General features: G+C 40.7%; 3 protein-coding genes and 1 non-coding gene across 7 annotated transcripts; 2 read left to right on the top strand and 2 right to left on the bottom strand.

Moving 5' to 3' along the window:
- Positions 1-522: 522 nt before the first annotated feature.
- Positions 523-2,287, top strand: LOC116250458 (uncharacterized). Its single transcript, XM_031624082.2, has 3 exons — positions 523-881; positions 1,113-1,335; positions 1,472-2,287. Exons 1-3 carry the CDS (start codon positions 603-605, stop codon positions 1,894-1,896), a joined length of 927 nt encoding a protein of 308 aa, XP_031479942.1. The 5' UTR covers positions 523-602; the 3' UTR covers positions 1,897-2,287.
- Positions 2,288-10,808: 8,521 nt separating this feature from the next.
- Positions 10,809-16,128, top strand: LOC116245439 (beta-glucuronosyltransferase GlcAT14A-like). Of its 3 annotated transcripts, none has more exons than XM_031616983.2 (5): positions 10,809-11,022; positions 12,082-12,927; positions 13,107-13,182; positions 13,279-13,394; positions 15,438-16,128. In XM_031616983.2, the coding sequence occupies exons 2-5, from the start codon at positions 12,345-12,347 to the stop codon at positions 15,935-15,937; spliced, it is 1,275 nt and encodes a 424-aa protein (XP_031472843.1). In that variant the 5' UTR covers positions 10,809-11,022; positions 12,082-12,344; the 3' UTR covers positions 15,938-16,128. The 3 variants fall into 3 exon arrangements, with proteins under 3 accessions (XP_031472843.1, XP_031472848.1, XP_031472850.1); XM_031616988.2 differs by having other exon boundaries at positions 10,809-11,045; XM_031616990.2 differs by lacking the exon at positions 10,809-11,022 and adding an exon at positions 11,098-11,295.
- Positions 16,129-17,574: 1,446 nt separating this feature from the next.
- LOC116246509 (U6 spliceosomal RNA) lies at positions 17,575-17,677 on the bottom strand. Its single transcript, XR_004170697.1, has one exon. It is a non-coding gene; the product is annotated as a U6 spliceosomal RNA (small nuclear RNA).
- Positions 17,678-19,993: 2,316 nt separating this feature from the next.
- On the bottom strand, positions 19,994-24,549 carry LOC116245086 (serine/threonine/tyrosine-protein kinase HT1-like). Of its 2 annotated transcripts, none has more exons than XM_031616799.2 (4): positions 24,340-24,549; positions 22,276-23,308; positions 20,497-20,952; positions 19,994-20,354 (listed from the first exon to the last, which is right to left on the bottom strand). In XM_031616799.2, the coding sequence occupies exons 2-4, from the start codon at positions 23,035-23,037 to the stop codon at positions 20,094-20,096; spliced, it is 1,479 nt and encodes a 492-aa protein (XP_031472659.1). In that variant the 5' UTR covers positions 23,038-23,308; positions 24,340-24,549; the 3' UTR covers positions 19,994-20,093. The 2 variants fall into 2 exon arrangements, with proteins under 2 accessions (XP_031472659.1, XP_049931561.1); XM_050075604.1 differs by lacking the exon at positions 24,340-24,549 and adding an exon at positions 24,209-24,323.
- Positions 24,550-25,857: the final 1,308 nt, after the last annotated feature.

Genomic DNA, 25,857 nt, shown 5'->3' with positions numbered 1-25,857 from the left:
CCTACACCAACGGGATTTGATATTAATGGACCGAACCCAGCCCTAAGTTTTTAAGCCAACGAGATTGGAGACTTGATGCATAACCGTTTCCTTGTTTAGCTCCCACCCATGCTAAAAAATTTGACTGAGTTCATGGCTCGAGTCGCGACCAAGTCGAACCTAGTCAACCAACCAAGTCCACTTATCAACTTGATCGTGCTATTTTACGGGTAGAGCTTGAAAGGCAATCTACAAATTAATAATAATAATTGTTAATATATGGGTGGAGAAATTTAACGGATAAATTTCAAGAGGAGATGAGAAAGAGGGAAGCGGTGGCTGGCTGACGTTGGTCCGAGCTGTGGCCTCATCAACCGAGAACCCCACCGGGTTTACTCGTCCTACCCAATCATTACCTGCCGTGTGGACTTGGCTGTGTGCCTAGTCATGTTCGCGGCGCCTGGTTCGTCCACGTCCGGCCCGGGGTCCCGCCACAGCCCCTAGCCGGAGATGGAGGCCCTATAAAACGGAACGGGCGTTTGACGGGATCCTTCATTGGGTGTAGGTCGGAAATCTTCTTCTCTCTGTCTCTTGCTCGGGCAGGTGGGTTGGTGGATCTGGTGATGGGTAGGTTTCTCGCAGCAAATTATGGTGGTGGCCATAATCCGGCGACGTTTGGCCTCAGCAAGTTCATGGGCATAGAGCCCAAGGTTTGCTGGGAGGTTGCTGGCGTCGGCGAGGTCGAGTTTCCGAGCATAGAGACCGCCGGATTCCTCGAAGACGGCGAGGCGTCGGCTGATCGCTTGATCTTGGATTTGGACGACGATGATGAAGAGGAAGAATCCGTGGCTTCTGGTGAGGAGAAAGCTGCCTTCTGGAAGAAGCAGCAGCTGCTACTAGAGGTAAGCATCGGCTACGGGAAGGAATTAATTTCTTCTTTCCGTTTACTTTTCTCACTGTCAACGTGGAAAAGGGGAAAGTGGTTTCGCCGGGATAATTTGGCAAGTGCCAGCTTATCGCGTCGAACAGAAATACGGGAGATGTTAGTGATTTTGGAGAGAAATTAAGGGGAAATTGGCTCGTTCGTTCGTTGCCGGAGTTCTAATAGGCGCCGGAATTGTGTTCATTTTCAGGCTGCATTGAGGCGAAGTAGCTCTTTTGAGAAAAGGGTTAGGCGAGACACGACCAAGGCGCTGGAGGACGCGCAACAGTCTCCTAGATGCATGTGCAAGATCCCTGCGGCCGGCGGCTGCCGGAATTGCTTACAGCAAGATGTCGTCGATCGTCTGCGAAAGGCCGGCCATAATGCCGCCGTATGCCGATCAAAGTGGAGGAGCTCGCCGGACATTCCAGCAGGTAATCAATTGGTTGCGTGATCATGTCGTCAATGCCAACTCGTATATATCCATCCACCTTGGACATGTCCTAATTCAGTACATATGGGCAACTCTGTCTTTTTGGTAATTAATCCGGTCGCCGGAATCCTTTTCAGGTGAGCACAGTTACATTGATGTGATCGACAACGCCGAAAGGAATGACGATGGGGCAGCTGCACGTGTTGTGATCGAATTGGATTTTCGCGCAGAGTTTGAGATGGCCAGGGGAAGCAGCGAGTATAATCAACTAGTAAACCGGCTGCCGGAGGTGTTTGTGGGCAAACCTGATCGCCTGAAAGAAGTCATCAAGGCGGCCTGCTCGGCAGGGAAGAGGTGCATGAAGGAGAAGAAGATGCACTTGGGCCCATGGAGAAGGCAGAAGTATATGCACGCCAAGTGGCTTGGTGCACATGAGAGGATCGAACCGGCCGGCCCATTCTCGGCGCATCTCTTGGAGAAGCAATCGAAGAAGAAGATGTCGATGCTTACTTTCGATTTGTCTAGAAATTTGCCAAATTTTGCAGTGGTAGAGGTTGTGTAAGTTGTTCGGGACTAAAAATATATATGGGCTAAAGCGAGCACCAAAAGTAATCGGGAACAAAGTTTTGCGAAGAGAAGAAAATGAACGGCGCACCGACTAATAATAGTGAGAAGCAAGTGAAACGCTATGTATATTACCATATGAAAGTGCCCTTTAGATCTCAATGTTTTGATTTGCTTTAGTCAATGAAATCATCGAGATATGCCCTTAGATCTCAATGTTTTGATTTTTTTATGAAATCATAGGCATGATTTGACAAGAAATCAACTTGTAGCACGACTTTAAATAAATATTTTCTCACAACAATGTAAATGACATCCACATAATGACCTAGCTAAATTGATTTAAAAACATATTAATCTAAAACATTGACATTCGATAGGCGCTTGTACATTTGTCTCTTATATATATATATATATATATATATATATATATATATATATATATATATATATATATATATATATATATATATATGTTGCCGATCCCACAAATTGTGGCAATACGGTGTTTGATCGATCATCTTCTAACTTCTTGAAGAGAAAACCGTTTTTACGTTTAATTTGACAGACGAAATAGAAGGCCAAGCAGTTCCCAATTTCAAAAATTTTGCAACTTCGAACACCTTGAGCTTTGTACGTTTCAGCTGTAGTTACTAGAAAACCAGATTCACTTTTTAATTCAAAATGCGCCTCCCGCTGCATCTCATAACTTTTTTTTTTCCCAAATGGTTGCTTCCTCATTCTTGTGTCAAAAATATCACTTCCCATATCCTTTCCTTCTCCTGGAAACTATGATTTTAGCAAGAAGAGAATGACAAGAAAATTGATCAGTTCTCTTGATGCCCAACTTTTTGAAAAGTGGCAGTGAAGATATGACTGAATCGCTATATCTTTCTGACCAATTTGTGACTAGAGAAATGCACAGTGAGGAAAACACAAGATACATTTTCAATCTTTTCTTTTCCTCACCCGTTTCAGTTTTTGGGGGACTTTCTATCCTCTTACACACTATGTACATGTTAATGTGCCCATTACCTTACAGTAAGAGGAGGTTAGTAACTGTAACTGCTCCTTCCTTCTTAAGTGAGCTTGGACACTGCGCATCAGGCGCAGATCCAAGATCAAAACCCATCAAAGCCATTTGTCATAGTTTATGAACAATCAATCCTTCCTGAGGCTGATCCGAATCCATGACCAATTAAGTAAACTAAAAATCAAGATCTTGCTTGGACTGTTGCTCATTCTGCATGATCATCATCATCGATTTGATTTCGTAAAGACTACATGCATGTTTAAAACCATTGGTACCATTTGAAAAGATTTCTCAATAGTTGCAACCCCGATTTGGTACCTGCAAATACTCTAAAAGGAAAGGGTAAATGGCAGGCATCAATTAGCTGTGGAGGAATCTACAGCTTAGCAAGACACTTGTGAAAAGCACGCGCAACGCAGAGCAGAAGCAGAATGGAGACCAAAGCCCTCTAACTAGATGAACTCTATATATAAATCTTATTCTTTTCTCCATTTAGAGCGACCTGAGGATTCATATGTCAGTCAAAGGTCTGAGATATTGAAATGAAACCTTTCTGTAGCTAATTTCCTTTATTTCCAGCTCTACTACCGGTTTAATTTTGTTTTCAACCGTTATTTTCTGCTCTTTTTTTTTTCTTGTTTATACGAGTTTTAGCCGACTGCAGGGTTTAGGATCTAAAAAAATCCTGTTTCACTGCATCATCGTGTAATTGTCCGTCCTGACCTCCGTCAATTTTTCTGGAAGTCCCAGATCTGCTACTCTGCACCACGTTGTGTTGTCCTCGCAAGCATGGCAGTCGGAGTCACATGGGGTTTTCCTGTGAAAGGACGCGCAGGGCTCATGAAAGTTCTTTGTAATCAAACACTTTTCGGGTTCTAGATGTTTCTTCGTTCTTAAGGTGAGTTGAAGCTGCCAGAAGGAGCACCAAAGCCTTCACCCTTCCCAGCAGAAAGTTTAACACAAACACACATATGCACATGTGCAGAAACATGGCAACTTGGGGTTAGAACTGTTCATGAGCGAGTTCGGCTCGTGTTCCAGTCGAGTAAAATTGCATTAGTTTGAATTGGGCTCGAGTTAATGACTTCTTCAAACTCAAGCTCAGCTCGATTAAGCTTGAGCCAAAGATTGGCTTAAGCCGAATTAAGCATTTTATTTTAAAAAATATTTTTTAGAGGAAGAGGCGACATGTAGATTTGAACATGTAACCTCCCACATACCAATTGCATGCATACCCATTTGAGCATATTTTATATATTTTCTTTTTTTGAGCTTAACTGAGTTCAGTCAAGCCAAACAAGCTCACTCAACTCGAACTCGTCTCATTTAGGTTGTCGAGTTCATTTCTTAACTCAAACTCAACTCGTTGAATAAACAAATTGAGTTGGAGTCATGTTTATAGAGAGAGTTCTACTTGACTGGTTGAACAACCCTCCTTGAGGTTAGGCAAAACGTTTTCAAATTGTGTTAAGTGCGTCGGGAATTGAACTCTCAACCTCCCTCAAAATGAAGATCCAATGTGGAAACCCCTAGCGTGCGTGTGCATCGTCTAGCAGCTGCGCCACATTCATTTCTTACAGCAGGCAGACGACTTTCTTCCTTGAGCTGATCAAAGCCACGGCATCAAACGTCTGAACAACGTACATTCACGCGCAGGAGAAGAAAAGGATGAAATTAAAAAGAGAGATTGGTGGCATCATGAATCACTCCACGCAATCATCCGCAGCACTCTAAAGAAATCATTGAAAGATTTTCATTTCATTTTGGCAACTAGTCAACTCGAATCCATCAGCTTGTGGTTGATTAATCTTCTTAAAAGGAGTCTCCCGCATCTCCACCTCCTTTATTTTTTCTTGATTCCAACTGAGCATTCGTCCCCTGCCATCAACTCCCACTGCAAGCGTGGACAGAGATGCTGTTTTTTAATGGCGGGTTTGATTTCCTGGACAAAGTCCAATAGAAAAAAAAGAGGAGGAGTTTCTGTATGGTCCAAGATATAAAAGAATCATGATTTTCCTCTGTTTAGATTGAACTTAACATTCCGTTCACTCTCCACGTCCATCATGAGCAAAATGACTTAATCCTTCTGAATGATCAAAGATGATTATAATACCTACTGCGCTTACTAGCCCCTCGTTGTCATATTTGGCACCAAATTATAAGTTCATAATACCTCTGTTCATATACTCTCAAGTCCCATTAAGATGCAACTCGTTTTCTTTTACCAGATCTGAGCCAATTGATCGGGTTTTGAGACGGCAATTCGATCTTACCATCAGCTGACAGCCTCCCTCCAGCTGGTAAGATCTGAATTCAATGAGATGCTTCTTCGTATGGAAAATATAAGGGAGGTGGCATATAGAGAGACCTTCAAACAGTGTGTGGGGTGAACATTCAACAATGTCTCTTGATTCTTCAATACCATTTGATGTACTAGGTAGAATATATACAAATCTGACCGTGGTTTAGGGCACTCAAACCAAATCGCCTACCAATTACCGGAGGTTAATTCATTCATCCAAGTTGAATCCATGAACTAAATGCTGCACAGCTTTGCTGTTGTAGCAAGAAATCCTTGCAAAATTATACGTAGTTGTCTCAAAGGCTCTTTGTAGGTTGGACCGAAGATCTACAGTTATAGAATACCATTGTTTTACATGATCAAAGGTCCGATCCTTAATGACATGGATAACTCTGACACACTTGGGTATTTTTTAGATCGAAAATGATCCAAACTGCTAACTTTACTTGGTATAAATTTTCCAACTCAATTTTCATTCTTATTTTACAGTTATTCTTCATTAACATGTAATGTGTTTATTTATATCACTCCACCATTTAAATGTTGCTTTTATTTTGATTTTTTTGCGTTTCTTTATATATATACATATATGTGACCATACCCCCATATACCCACATTCTATAAAGTTGTGTTTGTATTGGCATTTTATACTCGTTCCCATATGACTTAGGACTGATGTAACATTGGAGAGATAGGGTGTAATACTTCATCGATGGATCACAGAATACGATGGAGGTAATCAAACTTTCCCTTCAGATTGACTTTTTGTTGTCAGGTTAAGATTTTTCTTGATTTTACAGATCATTTTTCTAGGTCACGCTTGTCACAGATCAAGCCAAATACAAAATAATGGTTGAGTTTCACTGTGGGTTCCTTTATGAACTTCGTACTGTCAATCTAAAGAGAACATTTTGTGGGTCATTCATGTTGCATTTCTTCTAAGGTTCATTAAAGTTGTGCTCAAATTTTACTTGAACGGGCAAAAAATTCAAAGAGACCAAAGTTTCATGCAGAGAACCAAAGAAAGAGTGACTAGATAACGTGTGACAAGAGATAAATAAGATTAATTTTGCAAGCTTGACGTATTCACATGCGACGGTGCAATATATGCCCTCGAAAAGCTTGCAGATCTAGACTTTTGATCTTTTGAGGATCCAAATCGTAGAAATGATTAAGAAATTCGTGCACAGAAAACACACATACTAGCTCTCATGCACATGCAAGCCAAGCTTGGAATATGAAGGTCAAATCATGAAGAAATATATATGATTTAACTGCATGCTTTGTTCATTAAAAAATCACATGTTGGGTCACATTATTAACACAGTCTAGGAGGGTCTTTCTTTCTTTTCTTTTTCTTTTTTTGTTTAAAAAAGCCAAAAAACTTTGTTGCTTATTTGACTGCATTAAACAGCACTCCTACTCTCAAAGCTTATGCCTGCTTTGGTTATCCAAGCAGGGGTAGAGGCAAGGTGAGGCCGGAGGGGACTCGCCCTCCCCTAAGATTTTAAAAAATTGAAAAAGTATATATGTAAAATTTAAAAATTTTAGTTTCATGTGTATAAAAATTTGAAAAAATCTAGTTCCCCTCTTGTTAAAATTTTTAAAAACTATAGTTTGAACTCTACAACGAAAACTTTCGAACTCCGCCCCTGTATGTGAGGATTTAACACCCATGAGAATGAAAGTAAAGATCGGTTCTATACCAACTGCTGGCCTGACCAACTAATTCAAACCCCTTAAAGGTCATTTAGTAACATGAACATTGTCAATCAACGCGAAATCGGACAAAAAAAAAAAACAAAAGGAATGCAAAAAGAATAGCGATGAAATAGAAGGAAAACACAGAAGACAACTAAGGTTTTCATTAAACTCAAAACTGACTATAAATGGTTCCTAAACCCCTTTATATAAGCTAAGAGTGGATCAACAAATCTGGACCCAAATAGAAGACAACAACAACAAATAAAGGGTCAAACTTGAAGCTACAACTTTTATGCTTTGTTTCTATTGGGATAGATTCATCAAACATTATGTCCGTTACCAAACACCTCATTAATACTGCATAAAGGCTTTATAAAAATTAATTTCTTGCACTTAAGAAAATGGTTCGGGAATATCTCTCGCACACATACACATAAACACAGAGACATATAAGTAGTTCTTAGAGGAAAGTACTTGATCACCAACCTGGTCTAGCTTCTCCTCGGCATTTTAAAGCTTGAAAGCGAAGGTGCCTGCCTATAAACAAGCTAATTTGTAAGTATCTATTTTCCTTTTCGTTTGTACTCTTTTTTTTTTTTTTTTAATCTTTTGTGTAGGTGTTCTCTTCTTTTTATTCTTAAGCTCGACTCGATCTTAATAGCATCTAAGCTATAAACAAAGCTCGACTCAAGCTCAAATCGAGCAAAATATAAACCGAGAGGAGCTCCAACTCCTCTCAGGTACATGCAACCAGGGAACGAGGGATTTTTTTTTTTTTTTTCAAGGGAACGACGACTTTAAATTTATTTTATAATGGCGGCCTACGCTATTCCAAAAAAAAGCGGTGAACTCTTCGCGGAACGTCATCAGGGAAACCATATTTGACTTTCACACTTGTTCCTTTTCTTTAAAGTTATAGTAAACGTATAAATCGGAGTCTTTAAAAAATAAATAAAAAAATTGATTACCATCATCGATCATATGCATACACTTTTTAAAGTTGAAAAAGTAGTTTAAATAATTTTTCTTGCTGCTTTCGAAGGAAAAGGGGAAAATCAAAGACTACAACCTAAGTTGGGTGTTTTTTCTTTCCTGATTGGAGATCTGTGTTATTGAAATCTTACATCTACGCGACATGCAGATCTAAGTTCGGGAAAAGAGGGTTGAACTTCAAATTTGTAAACCGACATCCGTTGCCTACTGCCTAGAGATGAAGATGACCTCCATATTTATTGGAAGGCTTTCTTTGTCATTAGTTTCAAGTAAGGCTACGGATCGAACCGGGTCAGGCCGCCGACGAGTACTTGATACGCGCCACAACTAGGGCCCAAGCACCGCCCAAACAATCTAATGGGCCAGGCCCAAGAGCTACACTCAACCCTTCAGCAGCCCAATGGGCCCAACAATTTTTTTTTGTATTAAAAAAATTAAATATAATTAAAAAGTAAGCTGCAAAAAGTTTCAACTTTTATTTTGATACAAAAGAAGCTTTTGTTCGAGAAAAGCAGTGAATAATGGAGTCAAATCGGGCCTCGGCAAATGGATCGGCCTGAAGCCCGAAAAGCCATTGGCGAGAAAAGCCCGAAAAGCCTTAATCGGGTCCGGCCTGACCCTTAAAACATTGGATTCATCAAGCCTATGGTTGAGAACAAGTTAATGCTTATAAGAAAATCATTGGTAAAAAGCACTAAAAACATATCGAAAACACCATGATTTTATTTCAAAAAACAGAACGTAATCATTTTTATAAATTATTTAATTATTGAATACAGAAACAACATCCGTAATGACATTATGCTTTTTGAGAAGAAAAATACATTGTGCCTAAGCCATGTATTTTGAGAATACATGCATTTCAAAAACGCAATGTTCTTATTAAATTTTCCTACTTGCATGTAATATAAACGCAAATATCTGGGTGTATAGCGAAGCTGCCGGGAAAGTTACATGGCGCATTCATTTGCCGACCATTCTGAAGTCTTCGCGATGGAACAAACAGTCCACGGCGTGACATGTTATCCCGTGGACAAGCAGTTCAAGCTGGAACACGCATGTCAAACCTGACTTCTTGAATCATCCATAATTAATCATTTCGATATGAAAAGAAATATTTGCAGTTATAATTATATCATGGTCGCCCCAACTTGAACATGAGATTGCAAACATAAAAATGTCCGGACAGGAAACTTTTACTCGTTCGGAAGGAGCATCAAACACCACCTTTAAATTCATACAGAAATTGCCTCTCATTTTCCCATGGAAAGTTGATCAGCCAAAGGCAAAACACCACATACGCCACGGAATCCGGCAAATTTTGATGCGGAGCTAAATGGGTTTCCATTGGTACTTTGGTCTTCACCAATGAGAGATCACTGTCCGGACGTCAGTCCGGTCCCGAGGGGAGCTCCCAGGGGCCCCAGCCCCATCTTAAAAAAAAAGAATGTAAATTTCAAAAAAAATGTACTTGCCTTATATTAAAAAATTTTGAAAAATGATATTTTGGTTCCTGTCAAAATTTAAAAACTTTAATTCGAGTTCCCTCATCAAAAATTTATGGCTTCACCCCTGCCCTCCACCTACCCAACTCCATAAATTCTATGTCCAAAGTATCGCCATAGAAAAATTTGGTAACAAAACAAGAAAACGTCAACCAAGCCGGACCATGGCTAATTGACAAGGCCACAGGGTTAGGCTGGTCAACGACCTAATTCAGGCCGGGGATCGACGGTTAATAGTCCATTTATTAGGTCCCCACTTTTACGTTAAAATAGCCGGCTTAATAAAACATTATTAAAAGAAAGAATTCTTCAAGTTGCAACATGCAAGATAAATGAGCAGTTACATACATTAACTCGGTTAAGTCGATAGAATATATTTGATTTTTAGATGGATCTTGGCAGTATAGTATTGCTTTTCAATAAAGTGAGTTCGGGTCAAACCCACGTCTCTTTTGGCTTAAGGTGGAAGTAGGCATTGTGCACTACGGGGGGACAGATGTTGCAAAAAACACAGCCCACGTGTATGTTCTGCCCGTATCATGTTATTTGTCTTTCTTTTTTGGTAATTTAAAAATTAATTTAAGAGAGATTCTTCTCAGTTTGGTATCCATCATCAAGTTATAATATAAGGAAGACGACACGTTGAGAGGAAATAGTTTGTCCGCTGAAAAAGAAATACCAAACTTAAGAGGACTTTCAAATTGAAGGAAGTCGGAGTCCAAGCACTCTTGCTCACGGCAGAGCTGACGCAGTCAGGAAAGACTTTTCCAGCCGATCACTAAAGACCATAAATCCCAACCACTCAAACGAGTGAGCCGGAATATTTTATCCCATTAGGAGGTTTTTACTTCAAATTTTAGATTTCAGTGATTTGAAATCTTAGGATCTTAGAGCCTAAGATTTCGTATCTTGGATTTCTAACAGATATATGAAAATTTTATATCTTTAAAATTGATGGATTCTAAATCAATTATTATTCTGAATATATGATCGTCGCTGTCGAGGAGGTCTCGCCTCTGGTCAGCGAGAAATGTCTACGTCCGTCCGTGTCCGACGACGCCATGGACAAACATGACGACACCATGGACAAACATGGTCCCCTCAAAAGAGAAACGTGCTGGAAAACAGAGAGTCGCCTACGAAGTCAGACTCGCTGGATCATCAGGTCGATCATCTGACCGGCAAACCATTTCCTGAGGCTGACAGAGAGAGAAGTCGTGTGGGTCCCGCACTCCAAAGTGCACGGGGGAAGTGGCGTATTGGGTGATCGGGGTAGCCGTCCAGATCATGTGATCTAGCTCAGGCGGTTGACAGGAGGGAGAGAGGTCGTTAATAATAGGGAGGGACAGAGAGAGACCGTAAATAGAGCGTGTCGTGAACGGCTGCGCGTACCTTTTATGGGGAGGAGAGAGGAAGGAGATGGAGGATGGGCAGATCTGCACTTTCCTTCATTTTTCTTCCTTTCCCCGTTATTTATTGTTATTTACTCTCTCTTCTTCTTTTTCTTCTCATACTCTCTCTCTCTCTCTCTCTCTCTCTCTCTCTGTGGAGCTGCCGTTGGAGACGCAGGGAAGGTTCGTTAGATTGGTGAGCCAGTCTTCTTCTTCTTGGTTTGTCTTCTGCTTTTTCTTCTTCTTATTGGTTTGTTGGTCCTGTATCTCGCGTTGTCTTGCGTTGGAACACGGGTAAAAAGTCAGAGAGTAATCCCTCGTCTGCACTGGTTTTTGTTGGATTTTGTGCTTGCTTTCTGGCGCGATGACTTCGGAGAGCCGTTCCTAACCTTTCCTGGAAACTTTTTCGTTGGTCATTGAAAAATTTATCCTTTGCTGCTTTGAAGGTCCTCTGATTTGAAGAACTGAGGTTATTCGCTTCTCTATCCGTTTTTTTGTCTCTCTTTTCTTTCTTGCGACCTCGACCTTGTGTGGACGTATGTTTTTTGGAGTCGATTGGTCTAGTGGAGTGTCTTGAAGCGATTCTTTGCCATCTCTGCCTTCCTGTGCAGAGACGAGAGACGGTCTATGAGTTCATATCATCATATGTCCTGTTTATGGAGCACCAACGTAATCTAAAGCTCCAAACTGCAACGTCTCTGCACCGTGGAGTCTAGCCACGGGGGACGTATGCTGCTTCTTTAAACTTTATATGAATGAGAGTGTTTTATAGAGTATGCATCGGATTCTGCTCGTTGTCTTTGACATTTGGGAATATTTTAAACTCAAGAAGGGTCTCCCAGTCCCAGCTTTCTAATTCCCAATCCCAATGCTTATTATATAGGGGACAGCCGGACAGCTCAAGAAAACCTGTGCTTGACTTGGCTGGAACTGTGCAGATTTTTTATTCTTTTTCCCTTTAGTTCTTTTCTCATGAAAACAAGTGTTCCTTCATCGCTTTTGGGTCGTCTATGGTCGCAAAGTTCTGAAGTTGTTTCTTTTCCGGTGCCTTAAACTCTGTTTCCGAGCTTTCTGATCTGCAATGTAAGCGGCCATGAAGAAACTGTTCCTAGTAGTTTTAAAAATTCTAAGTAAGACGGCCTTTCGTGGATCTAGGTGTTCGTGCCGTTTGATTCTTATTTATGAGAAACTTCTGTGCCTTCAGATCTCTGTATTAGTTCATTTCTTAATTCGATATTTTTTCCTTTCCTTGCAGAGTCCAGCCATTCCCTGTCTGCAGTGGTCCTTAGAGGGTTAGACAATTGCTCCTTCCGTTATTGTGCCATCAATTCTTCTCTAAGTTTTTTATTTCAATAACGGAATTGGTGGAATCACTTGGCGAGGTCAAATTACTCTTGGAAGAGAAGATACAAGTGGATTCATGATTGTCCTGTTTTTCGCTGCGGCCCATTTCATTGGCATGTGATTTGTTGCCGGTTGAGACACCACGAGCACTTTTGTTGGTAGGAACTGTGAGACATGTGGGCGATTTATACAGGACCTAAGTCTTTTAACATAGAAAAGAAATGGGTACTTCCTATTGTCATAAGTTTAAGCTTCCTGTTTTCCCTGCTTGTCGTTGCTTTTAACTTGGGGATGCTTTCCTCGTCACAACCAATTTTTTCAATTTTATCATTAAAATCGAGTTCCAATCAAACAGATTCTAGTCTCATAAATCCAAACGCTACATTCCCTCCCCCACCTGATGCACCTCGAATTCCTAGACTAGCTTACTTAATATCTGGCTCTAAAGGTGATTTGGATAGACTGTGGAGAACTCTGCTTGCATTATATCATCCCTTAAATCAATATGTTGTTCATCTGGACCTAGAAGCACCGGTTGAAGAGAGATTGGCACTTGCAACCCGTGTTGAGAGTAACCCAATTTTTTCAGAAGTGGGTAATGTTCATGTCATCAAGAAGGCAAACATGGTCACCTATAGAGGTCCCACAATGGTCTCTAATACACTGCATGCCTGTGCCATTCTTCTTAGACAGGAGAAAAACTGGGACTGGTTCATAAACCTCAGTGCCTCGGACTATCCACTTGTTACACAAGATGGTAAGTTTCTCTGTCTGGCTGATTCTCGCTTTTCTTCTTATATTCAACTATCATGTAACCGTTGATTTTCTTATCCTATGTCTGAAATCTTTTTGTCCATGGATGTTCTCTTTGCTTACTCCCTCCCTCTTCTTCTGAATGTTTTACATGTTATATGACCATAATTTATGTGTGTCCAGATCTTCTGTCTATATTCACATCTTTGCCGAGAAACTTGAACTTCATAGAACATACTAGCAATCTCGGATGGAAAAAGTGAGTATCTTGTTCCTTTTCAATTTTGTCTTTGTTTTCACTTTTGGGCATTTCATTGTCGGTCTAAAAACCACCTCTCTGTCGTTGCACTTGCAGTGCCAAAAGAGGAAGGCCACTAATTGTTGATCCTGGGCTATACATGTCAACTAAATCCGATATTTTCTGGGCAAAACAGAATAGAGAACTCCCCACAGCATTTAAGTTATTTACAGGTAGGCTTCTGTGAGCTGCTAATGCATGCACCAGTCGAATTTTTTGGTTTTATCTGATGACGACCTGCTTTTGTGATACAACTGTATTTGGGCTTGGTTTCACAGAGTTTTGGTTTTTTTTTTTTTTTTCACTACCATCCTCCAACTCCTTTCAAGGACTGAAGAATGGTTTAACTCATGTGGATGTCATGACTCAGTACAATCTGAAACTTTGTAGGCAAAAAGTAGGAACAGTAAAACTAAAGTTGTCTACCTGCAAATGTATGACATGGAAGGATAATGACTTGTGTAGTACTAGTTTCAGCATAAACGGCTGCAACCTCTTTCAAATGCAACATGGTATTCCTTTCTCATTTCCGGCCAAAACAAAATCATTTGGAATCTCTGAGCATCCTTGTTAAGTGGAAATGAATGCATTTCTAGTCAGCACTCAGAGCAGCTGCAATTGCATTGCATTTCATGGGGAAGAGTAGTTTAAGTGAGGTGGTAATGCCTCTTAGTGAGAAAATACCTTGTCCCCATCACTTAGATGTTACAGTTACCAAGTCCAACTGTTAAGCCTACAAAACTCTGTGTTGTTTGTGCCTTTGACTGTTTTTGTGTGTGACTCTGTGTGTGTGTTGTGATCATAAGGCTTTGATATCTGGTATTGAAGAGTAATACCTCACTACTTCAGCATTCTAGTGTTACACTGACTGAAGATAGGTTCTATCATAGTCTGGTCACATAAGCTTTAAGCATTAAATTATACTCCGAGAGGAGATAAACTTAACATAATCAACTGCTCGATGTTGTAACTTGTAACCAAAACAAAGAGGACTTTTGAAGTTCAAACTGTTAGACAATAAAATGCCTATCAAATGAACCAGTCTTTGTACGTGTATCAATTTTTTACGATGTATTTTCATAAATTGAAATTTTGAAAATTAGATGTTTATTTTTGTAACGTTATAAGTTTCCTCAAATTGTTATATGTGGCTGAAAATTACTTGCATAACATGTAACTCCTAACAGGATGCTGCACATAGCCTGATCTAACTAAATGCGAGATTATCTTGACTTTTCTTCATGATATGGCAAATCTCTTGTGCAGGGAACAACTGGGATCAGACCCTATTGATACAAATATCATGCTTAGCTGCTTCCAAGTTAAGTCTTTGGAATGTCTAGGTGCATGTGTTATTTATAGTTCAGGATGAGATTCAGGGTCCCTGTTCATTCACAAATGAAAACTATCCATGGAAGACATGAGTTGAATTGTGTGAAGCCATATAAATTTCGCAGTCATAATCACAAAAGGAAAGCTTACCTAGTAAACTTTTTTATGTTCCTAGGAAATTTCAGTGCCTTAAAGTGCCCTTCTGCATAAAAGCAGTGCAGTGTGATAGTTAGACAGATAGAATCACACAACACCATTAACATATACTGAGTAAATTTTATTTACGACCTTCTTTCTCTATTTGTTTAACAAGGCAGTATCTAGATAAGTTGGCAACTTTGCCAGGTCATTGTCTTCAATATCATGGCTTTCTGAATATTTGTAGCTCTTCCAGAGAAAACATGATGTCACCTCTTGTGGATTAACAATTTTTTTGTGGATTAACAATTTTTTCCCTCATCCTTATATGAGGAAACTGCACCCAGGCAATGAGACTAGATCACACTCCCTGGCAGCTTAAAACCCCTAGGCTAGTACCTCCGCATCCAGGGCCTATGCATGCTTTGGCTTATGCAGATAGTGGCTCTCACTGGCTTCACAGGGTGAAATTACTTTATTTTGGGCGTGGAGCCTATGGAACATGGTTGATAGTTATTTCAGAAAAATGAGGTGTTCTTTGATGAAGGATAGCTTTCATGCCACAAATAGCCGTATCAAATGAGGAATTGTCCTGTGTAGATGCTTGTCAAGATAATCAAGCAAACGTTTCTCTCATGAATCTGCACTGCCAAAGTTAATTGGCCAAAGTTTCTATTATGAATCTCATCTGTCTGTATGATTTCCCTGCTTCTGTCTCTGAGTGTCCATTTTTATTGTTGTTTCAGGTTCTGCGTGGATGGCTTTGTCACGCTCATTTGTTGAATTCTGTATTTGGGGTTGGGACAACCTCCCCAGAACACTCCTCATGTACTATACCAACTTCGTTTCCTCTCCTGAAGGCTACTTTCAGACCGTGATCTGCAACTCCCCTGAATTCCAGAGAACAGTTGTCAACCACGATCTTCACTACATTTCTTGGGACAATCCACCGAGACAACATCCGCATTCGCTTACACTCAATGATACTGGAAACATGGTCTCCAGCAAAGCTCCTTTTGCTAGAAAATTTAAGAGAAATGACCCCGTACTTGACAGCATTGATAGTTTATTTCTCAACAGGAAAAATAATAGTTTCACATATGGTGGCTGGTGTGCTGGCAACCCGCCCTGTAGTGAAGTGGGTGATAGAACTAACTTAAGCCCCGGCCCTGGTGCTCGCCGGCTTGCTAAACTAATGGATAGAATTGTTAATTCCCCTTATTTCAATGAGAGCCAGTGTAAATAATCATCTTAATAAGCATAATATTTTTTTCTTTAGTTGTCCAAGGGTCTTTTGAAGAGATTGTTGCTGATAATGCCTTTAGTTCTAAAGCTCTTCTTGAGCATCAACTGAGCCCCTTTGTGGCTCCCACTATGATGCCAAAACGGACGCCTGTTTTGGTTTATGCTAGAAATGGCTGGAGGTCTGTTTGCTAATCTGTATACTTGTATCATACACCAGTAACTGTGTCAGTTGAGAGGATACCGTTGGTATGTCCCCTTCCAGGGGTGAGAACAGGCTTCAGACTTTCTGTTACTGCACATACATAAGGCTACCTGCCCTTATGGGTATTTAAGCCACATGAAGACTTTTAGATGAATAAAATCACAAAGATGCTGATGCTAAACCGTAGTCAATATCGTGTCTTGATTTACATTTTAAGAGCAATGCATGACATCCTTCTTTCTTTCTTTTCGGATGTTTTGAGTAGATGCACTTTGGAAGTCTTCGAACTGGTAGCATTTCTTCTGTGGATTTATGGTAATCGACGTGAATGCTTATCATGGGCTCTTGATGCAAATCTATCATTTAGCCTTTTGGGTTAACTTCCTGAAATGCTATAAATCCTCAAAGGAACATAATCACAAACACTTTGAGAAGCTTAACAAAAACAGGGTAGCTGAAGTGCGTGAACCACAGGTATGTGCGGCAGGCATTTTTAGTGTTCTTGGACTATTGGTGAATGCGACCTTGCGGATGCATCTAATGATTGTTTCCTGTCAAGGGAAAAGAGCGGAATGTGAATTTTGAACGGGAAAAAAAATGGAAAACCATGGCCTTTGAGTCATGAACATTCGCAAATGAGAATAATTTGGTTGAAAATGGAACTTTGAGCAGTTGCTTCAAATGGGGGATGTAGATTGATGGGTTCTGTATATATCAGCTCGAGTCTTCCATTTCTACTTTTTGATCGGTGGTCGAACCTCAGTGAAGTTTCGCACTGATGAAGACAAGGAGGTTTTCTAGCAGATACATTACTATTTAGTACAGATCGGACCAAGAAAGGGAAATTTTCCCGTCAAATGGAAGTTATGTAGAGAATCTGACAATTCTGATATAGAAACATGATGCAATTTCGATTATTGTCCATAAAGAAGGAAATCGGTTTAAGCTAATAATAACTGAAACATATATACCATTTTTACAATTCCACAGATGTCAATGAATTGTCATTTCTAAAATCCTCAGAACAAACGGAGGAAGAATGTTCAAAACAAAATGAATGGTAGAAAAAGAAAACAGGACGAAATAGAAACAAAATCAAAACCAATTGACAGATTGGAAAGCTTCAAGAACGAAATAAAGGCAAAATCTAACCAACATGAGACGCACAACTTACACAAACCGATGAAAGGGCAAAACATACCGGATGCCGGAGAAAAACAAAGGGAAAGGGAGTCAAAAAAAGTTGACATCTAAGCAGAACGAAGACGTTATGGCTCGCCGTGATTGAAGGATACAAACCTGGTCGGTGATCATACGAAAAATGTTGGCAAACAACCATTGGAGATCGAATGTGATGAATTCTTTGTTGAAGAAACCGAAAGATCCCAAATGCCAACTATTGAAATGGTTCTTTGAAAGCCTGGAAGAGGGGCAAAAAAAATTTGGACCATTTCTCGATTTGTGCGTGTCATCCTTGCGCAGGGGCCATGCTAATCTTCTCTGTATCGTTCCAATTTTATCAGATGTCTCCGAGGAGACATTGAGAGTTCAAGCCCTCTTTCATATCAACCATTTGTTATCATGTTGTATCTTCGATACAGGACTAAACTTTAACGTCCTGTCCCATTAAACCCTTTGACCTTTCATAGTTGCAAGTCAACAGCTACTGGGCTCAGCGTGATTCTCTTACTGCATCTTGACCTTGCATAGTTGCAGATCCTGGAAACAGCACGAGGGACTCAAAAACGACCTATATCCTCTTCGGAAGAGGCTGATCAACCTGTCGATGCATTACCATAAAGAAAGGTCAGGGACCTGGGATGAGGCGCATGGCCAACTCCAGCATGGTGAGCCCAAGGCCTTGCCGTCCACCGACTCGCGCTTTCCGAACTAAGTTAACCCAACTTCTTTGCTCTTCTTTCAGTTTTTATAGACCTTTCACAGATTCCTTTTCTGTGCATCTCAGTTCTCAAAAGGTTCCATGTTTATGCATAGTTTGCTCTTCTTTCAGTTTTTACGTCATACAGACCTTTCAGAGATTCTTTTTCTGCATCTCAGTGTTCAAAAGGTTCCATGTTTATGTAGAATTATTTGCGGTTCTTTTCCCAGCTGCTTCTTCCTACCTGTTCTCGTTAGTTCAACGTCATCCTGGAACATGCCGGAGCAAACGTTACAGAGCGCAAGAGAGAACGAAACCAAGAAGAAATCGAACTGTAAATCAGCTCTGTGGCACCACCGTGAACGAAGGGAGACGATTCAGAACAAATGAAAACGAAGGGAAAAATCAGGCAGAAAGGGAGAAAAAAAATGGATCATTTCTCGATTCCTTGGTTTGTGCATGTCATAGGCCATGCTAATCTTCTCTGTATCCCTTTGACCTGGCCTGGTTGCCGGTCAACCGGCCTGGCCTCTACGCGAGGGACTCGAACGACGGATGACGAACCTGTTGATTCATCAAGTGAGCCCAAGGCCTAGCCGTTGAGCAACCGCGCTTTTTAACCCAGATCGTGCATTTGAGCCTAGACCTAGGTCTGCAAGTAGAATGCCAGAATCCCCACGGCCAATACCATGCACACTATCAAATGACTTTCATACACGAGCTCAAAACCTGGAAGTATTCACAAGTTCAGGTCAGTCCAAGATCTAACCAAATTTTGGTGACCTACAACGTTGATCGATCTGGGTCCCTTATGGTTGGTCTCCACCAGATGCTGATCATGTGCATTCTGGCCGGAGACCTGCTCTGAAGCCAAAAACCTATGAAAATCTTTGCCTGCGTCGGTCCGACCACAATGCGGTCCAACCACACATGGGGCCACTTAATGGGAGACACACTGGGACCCCGTGCCCAAGCCTAGGAAGGCCTGGTCATGGGCACAATCTTATTGATTGCCCATATTGGAACTATTCCACTAAAATGCACCAGGCCCCACTACTGTACCTAAGTGGGACAAGGCCCTGGAAGAGCTCAGGCAGCAGAACAGCAAGTTTCAATTCATTTTAGGCTTTTAACTTCATTTGCATCATTGCAAAGAGTGTAGTATAGCTGTCGGGTTGATGGGCCAGTGAAAGTCTGGCCATTAATTTCATCCTCGTAAATGTTTGTCCTCTAAACTATAAATGGCGAATACGTAGTACTCTAATTGACTGGTTTTTTCCTCACTACCCAGGTCCTGAAACTCCAACAACAGAAGTAAAAAAGAAGTTTCGGCCTCTTTGAGATATATTCTGCTCTTCACTCTCAAATATGCATATAATATATGGTGGAAAATCATACACTATATATACAAAAACAACAAGTGGCTGTGGTGGATAATGCAGACATCAAAAAGTATTGTGGTCCTAATGTATCATCTTAGGACCGTTCTTTTCAGTTAGTTCCATATTGTGTCCCTTCTTTGACGTCCAACTGGAAAATATGGCGCCGCTGCCAATGGAAGAGTCCGACTCCGAATCAGACAATGGTCCTTTCCAATTTACTGTAAGCTATGCGTTAGGAATCCTATGACGAACTCTACCAAGTGATCGTGCAATTCCAAACCAATAGAGCTCCGATTTCTAGGAAAAAAGTGATTCTTGGATGGTTATTTTAGGTACACCTACGCTCGTGTCTGTTCCGGGAGGGAAGTGTGACTCAGTTTCCATTAGGAAACTTGGAAACAGCACTGTAAGGACCCACCCACTGCTTCCTTCACATGAGAACCTTTACTTCGTTTCACCCATTATGAGAAAGCACCAACCTCATGACTAATATTTGCAAGTTCCCGGCTGATTTACAAGAGTATTGGAGTCTGTTCCTGTGCATGTGTTGGCAAGCAAGCAAGGTTGTGTTCAGTTGAGACATAGAGACGCATGTGTGTGAACCAAAAATAACTGCTGCCAAAGGCCATGTCAATTGCAACACAGAGGGCGCCGTCAAAAAACTAAAAAGTGACCAAAACGGATCTACAGAGGATCACTTGCGGACAGATGAATTGATACGGTTATCCAAGGTAAGCTTTGAAATCCAGCGGCTGAGCCGTTTCTTCTGGTCACGGCAGGTAGAATTTTGGACCAAGTTGAGTGTCCCGTCGCGTTCTATAGAAGATTCAAACTGTTCCAAGACCTTCACAATCTGCCAGAACTCTGGCCTCTTTTCGGGATGCAATGACCAACACTGCTCGATCAAAGCTTGAAGGGGAGGCGGGCAAGTCGAAGGTATAGGAGGCCTCGCATTCTGGAACAGCAAAACGAATTCTGATCAGAGAGGTAGGCAAAAAAAGTCAAATAGTAACATGCAAAAACTGGATGATGTTAATAAGCATGTATGGTGCAGTTATGTCAGTCCACGGGTCTTGAAGATGATGATGGCAGTGTACCTTGTTCACCACTGCAAATGCTGCCTGAATTGGTGTCATGTCCTCGTAAGGAATAGCCCCAGCAGCCATCTCCCACAATACAAGACCAAAGCTATACACATCCACCTTACGCCCATAAGGTTTGTGTTTGATCATCTCAGGTGCCATCCAACGATACGTTCCTGGATCTTCAGCTAGAGTATCACAGTATGCCTCTTCACAAGCTATTCCAAAATCAGCAACTTTGACGTGAAGATCTTGATCAAGAAGCATGTTCTCAGGTTTAAGGTCTCTATGCATAACCCCCTGGGAATGGAGGTACTCCATTCCTCTAGCAATATCAAGAGCAAATGCAACTTGTTTCTGAAGACAAAGGCGCCCTGGTCTTAGTTTGTGCAGATATGCCCTTAGAGATCCTCCAGACAAGTACTCCGTGACAACGCAGAAAACCGGTGGTTTTCTACATGCAGCCACTAACTGAAAAGGAAAACAAAGTTCAGTCACTTTCGAGTTTCTGTAAGCTTATCTGCCAAAAAAAAAAAAAAAGAACGACTTAAAGTTGCATGCAAAATTTGAGGTCCAGTGAAAAACATAATAACAAAAAAGTGTCCTGTTGGCATGAGAGATTGATCACTGACCTCTCAGCATGTTTGATTGCATTACAAACATATGACTCATAAAAAGAATAAACACAAATTCCATGAGTGCAATATGGTTTTAGTTTGATGCACGAAAATCATATTCCACAAAGCAAGGAATGGTACTTTTGAATTAACGACAGAATTTCTCCAATTTTGCTTATAGAAAAGACACGTGAATCCAAAATTTTCAGCTATTAGGCAAATCTATGCACCCAATGTTAAAACAAAGCATGAACACATCCCAAAGTAAATGATCTTCCAAGTGGTGGTTGAAATTATAGTGACAAATTGCCTATCATACCGAGTTGGAATAATCATAATTAACATGAAGCACACAAATACAGAGCGGGTAATGAATCACTTTACAACCAAGTTTTGTTGTTTTGCCTCAGCTATATTCTATATAAAAAACATTGATCCCCAAAATCAGTTCTAAATGAGGTTGTCCAAGTGTCAACTGAACTTGATTTTAACTATCGGTCTGTCCCTCCTTTTCCATCCCCTCATGTTCTTTCTTTCATATCTTTCTTAAATGAAAAAGAATACAGACAAAAGACAACGAAATCTTTACAGAAAGTTTCAGGTATCTGGATAAGAGAGACAACTAAATCCATTTTGCTAGAACATGTTCCTTCTGCAATTCTCAACCGAACCAGCAACCATGCTTGAACAAATCTCATAGTGGAAAAAATAATTCATGCTGACCAAGTTGCTTAACAAAGTATCAAGAATTATACAGAACAACCATCAGCATCATCATCAAGAAGCCTTATCCCAACTAAACGGGATGGAACAAATAGTCACTTTTATCTATTGTAATTTAACTACTCTTTATTGCCTTCTTGCAAGTCCACGATGGCCATTCAGTTTGCTTAGTTCTTTCTATTGATCTAACTTTGCTATTGGCACACAATGCAATGCATCTAATACATGTCCAAACCATCTTAAAAGATGTCCCCTAATACCTCCAGCTTTCCTTTATTAGTGCTATGCCAGAAAATTCATTATAAATTCATTCTGAATGTTAACTATTGCAATTCCGAATATTCACCAAGATTATGCAAAAACCAATTACAATAAAACATATAGAGATTTGACATTCAAATAGGGAAAGCAACGTAGAAAATTTTTTCAAAGAAAGAAAAGATAGTTCTTTTACCTGTATTACATTTTTATGGTGGAGATGAGAGAGGAGAGTAACCTCCCTATTGAACTGCTTTTCCAACCTAGCAGTCATGTCCCCATTTTCGTCATCATCAGGTTGTCGGACAACCTTCACAGCCACAGGTTGATCCTTGTAAAGTCCATAATATAGTTTGCTGTAAGCACCAGAGGCAAATCTGTAACCCAGAAATAATTTCGAAAGATCGACAGTCCATTCATCAGTTGTTTCTAAAGCAGTAACTCTTCCTCCGGCATTATCAAAGTACTTGGACCATGAGCTCTCCCTCCGAGGCTTTGTTTTGTCATGGAATTTTTTAGATGATGCAAGCATCTGCGTTGGATCAGTCAAATTATGATTGTGAAGATCCCTGGAAAACAATCTGTTGATGAAACTTTTATCCCTTTCCCTTCTTGAAGTTGGAGTTGAAAACCTTTTACATTCTGATCTTGCCTCCTTAAATTCATCCGAGAGCATAGTCTGAGGAAGGGGAGACAACGCTCTTGATTTGGCTGGTGCATGACTTCTTTGTTCTTTCTCTGGAACATCTACAAACTTAGGCAAACTAACTGTGGCATCTGCTTTCTTGGACTGATGGACACTGGAAACAGAGTTCACTGGTTTCACGGTTGCAAGAAAAGAATACTCAGGCTTGAGAGAAATCGGGAAAGATGGAATCCTAGAAGGATCCAATCTGTGACACACAGTATGTGAGTATTTCTGCCGCCTAACCCAAGAACTGTAACTGTGATCACCCATTGTTTGTGATAAATCCAGATTAGCAGCGACGACCACTAATCAGCAAAGAATTTCACATCAAAAATTCTTAAAGCAACCATGTCGTTTTCAGAAATGCAGTCTCTCAATACCAGTTATCTAACAACCTTAAACCCATTATACAAGCACAAAGATCCAACCAGAACCATCAAGTCATATCTTAATGCAGCAATGTACAAACCTCAGCCCCAACCATCAATACCTCAGTTTAACAACTGCAATCTGTTGATGAGAAAGAGAGTCACATAGTGTCCTGCACATCAAGTGAAATCTCCATGAGTCTACGCTTGCATGGTATAAACCTCACGTTGAGAGTCAATGTAACCAACACACACACACACACACACACACACACACACAGAGTCATAAAAACCATCTCCATATGAAGTATATCGATTCAGACGTGCGATCTCCACTAGCGATGACATCAGGCCCCAACCTTATTCTTCCTGAGAAGAACGGGAACTAAAGGAAAAAGGGAAAGAAACAGGAACGTGGCAAAGCACGACATAAACATCAAGAATCGCCACTTCCCTTCTAGGATTGAAGTGATTCTCAAGGAAAGAAGAGCACAAGAAGATGACACATATGCATCATTGATTACGAACGGTAGGAAGAAATCCCAAAAGATGAAAACCACGAGCAACCGCTGTTGCTTTCATTAAGAAATGACCCTGCTCATATATCCATGAGGGACCATTCCAAACCACTCAATCCTCATGGGGATGAGGAAAAATAAAAAGCAAGAATAAGAGAACCAAACCGAGTTCCCGGATCACATGAACAAAGGGAGAAACCGAAAATTCTACGTTTGCGGTAGGAACCATTGTCGTCCTGAACTATAGCAAACCAACATAAGAAAGAAAAAAGAAAAAGAAAAAAACCCATGAAGTGGGTACCTCAAAACAAAAACAAAAGAAACCCCAACTGGAAATTCTGAGTCAAAAGACAGGAAACTGGTTCAGTTTTGCCTTAAATATACCAAAAAAGAGTCAGCCTTTGAGGTCAAAAACAGAAGGCCAAAGAACAAGAGAAAAAGAGTTCTAAACGTCAAAAACCAGGGAACACCATGCCCCCAACAAAAACTCCAGACCATAGCAATAACCAAATCGCCAAACACCTCTCCATTCACCAAAGCAGAAGAAAAACTGACCAAGGGAACCCGAAAGGAAGGAACCCACGAAGATTGAACATTTGCAGATTGAAAGCACATTTCCACTCATCAAAAATCTTCCAAAAAGAACAGAAGACCAAAAAAAAAAAACAAATTTTGTTACACGTTACCTCATCTCCAACATATCTTTGCTCCAGCAAGGTGCGATCTACCCACCAGTCCTCCTCCTCTTTCTCTCCCTAGGCCGGGGGAAGGAGAAGAACAATTATTCAGGAGGAGGACCAGGAAGTTTCGACAGATGATCCGGATACGGATTCGTATATGCAGGCACCCGTAGGCAGGGATTTCCCCGTATACGCATACGTGTAAGCGTGGGGAGAGAAAATAAGATTCGTCGGGAAGCGAAAGGTCGACAATTATGGACGCCGGCGGGCCCCGGCGCAGGAGCACAAGGAGAAAATGTCAAAGAGTGCGTGCAGCGTGCGTAGAAATCCGCCTCTCGCTTTCCGGCATTTTGGTCGTTTGTACGGTGCCGGTTCGAGTCGGTGAGCCAGAGGACCCGACCCGAACGTACCATCTGCCGATCTCACCGGCCTTGCACGCGTAAAGATGTGAACAGTTTATAACTAAATCTTTTTACCGGTAAATTTGCTACGAAAAAGTAACTTCTCGGCTTGCTTATTCATACACCGTATCAGCCGATAAGTATTGTTATGTACTTGCTTATCCTTACTTTTCTGAATTTACTTAAATTGAATTAAAATAAAAAATAAATAAAAACTTGTGTGATACTTGTACTATATATATATATATATATATAATTTTTAGTGTACCTGTTATTAACATATTAATATTAAAATTCTAAAAATTTAGTCTCGCATTTATTGGAGAACAAGAATGTCCCAAAAAGAAATTTTGCTTGCGACGACCTGCACTTCACCAGCAATCACTCTTCGTCAATTTGTTTGGTGTTTGCTTCTACAGGTTCAGACGTTTCTTCTTTAATTAAAATAGAAGTTGGAGCACATCACATAATGAAGCTACAGTTGCTGAATGTTCAATTCATCGTCTCTATTCTCTTGTCAACCTAAAGTTGCTTGACAAGACTATTTGTCGGGCATTCGAATAATTTCATTATTTAATGGTCGGAAAATGACTTTAAAGAAGGTCAATTCGACCAAATTAATTAGACCACCCTTAAATTCTGTTCATATAATATTTATATATTCTAGAAACTACCTGTATAGTAGATCAAGCGTGCCTTGTTTTCTCTGGACCTAGGGGTAATGGACCTGGTATCAGTATCTAAGAATCAGACTCAGATCTGAAATCCAGCTAAGTATGATGAAGATCCAAACAGCCTTGGAAGTTTGCCCTGAGATGTAGCTCGATCGGGCAGGTACAAGCACAGGAGCCGGTCCAATGAACAGATCTGAGAATCGGAGACCTCTAAGAACTCCACAGACGGCCGTTCACATGTGGAAGTTGGCCGGCGTCAACGTAAATCAATCGACAGGGGCGGAGCCAGGATTTTTTTTAGGGGCGAGCCAAATGGGAGTTAGGTTTATTAGATTGGATTTGGGTAGGGCCAAACTGAACATAGAGGCAAAAAAAAATCAATTTTTATACTGTAATTTTTTTTTTCATTTACTTGGGGTGGGGCCATGGCCTAGGCGGGCCCCTCCCTC

This window comes from Nymphaea colorata, chromosome 1 (assembly GCF_008831285.2).
Source record: "Nymphaea colorata isolate Beijing-Zhang1983 chromosome 1, ASM883128v2, whole genome shotgun sequence".
NCBI lineage: Eukaryota > Viridiplantae > Streptophyta > Magnoliopsida > Nymphaeales > Nymphaeaceae > Nymphaea > Nymphaea colorata.
Note: the sequence above shows the minus strand (reverse complement) of the source record. Positions and strands in the feature narration are given on the sequence as shown.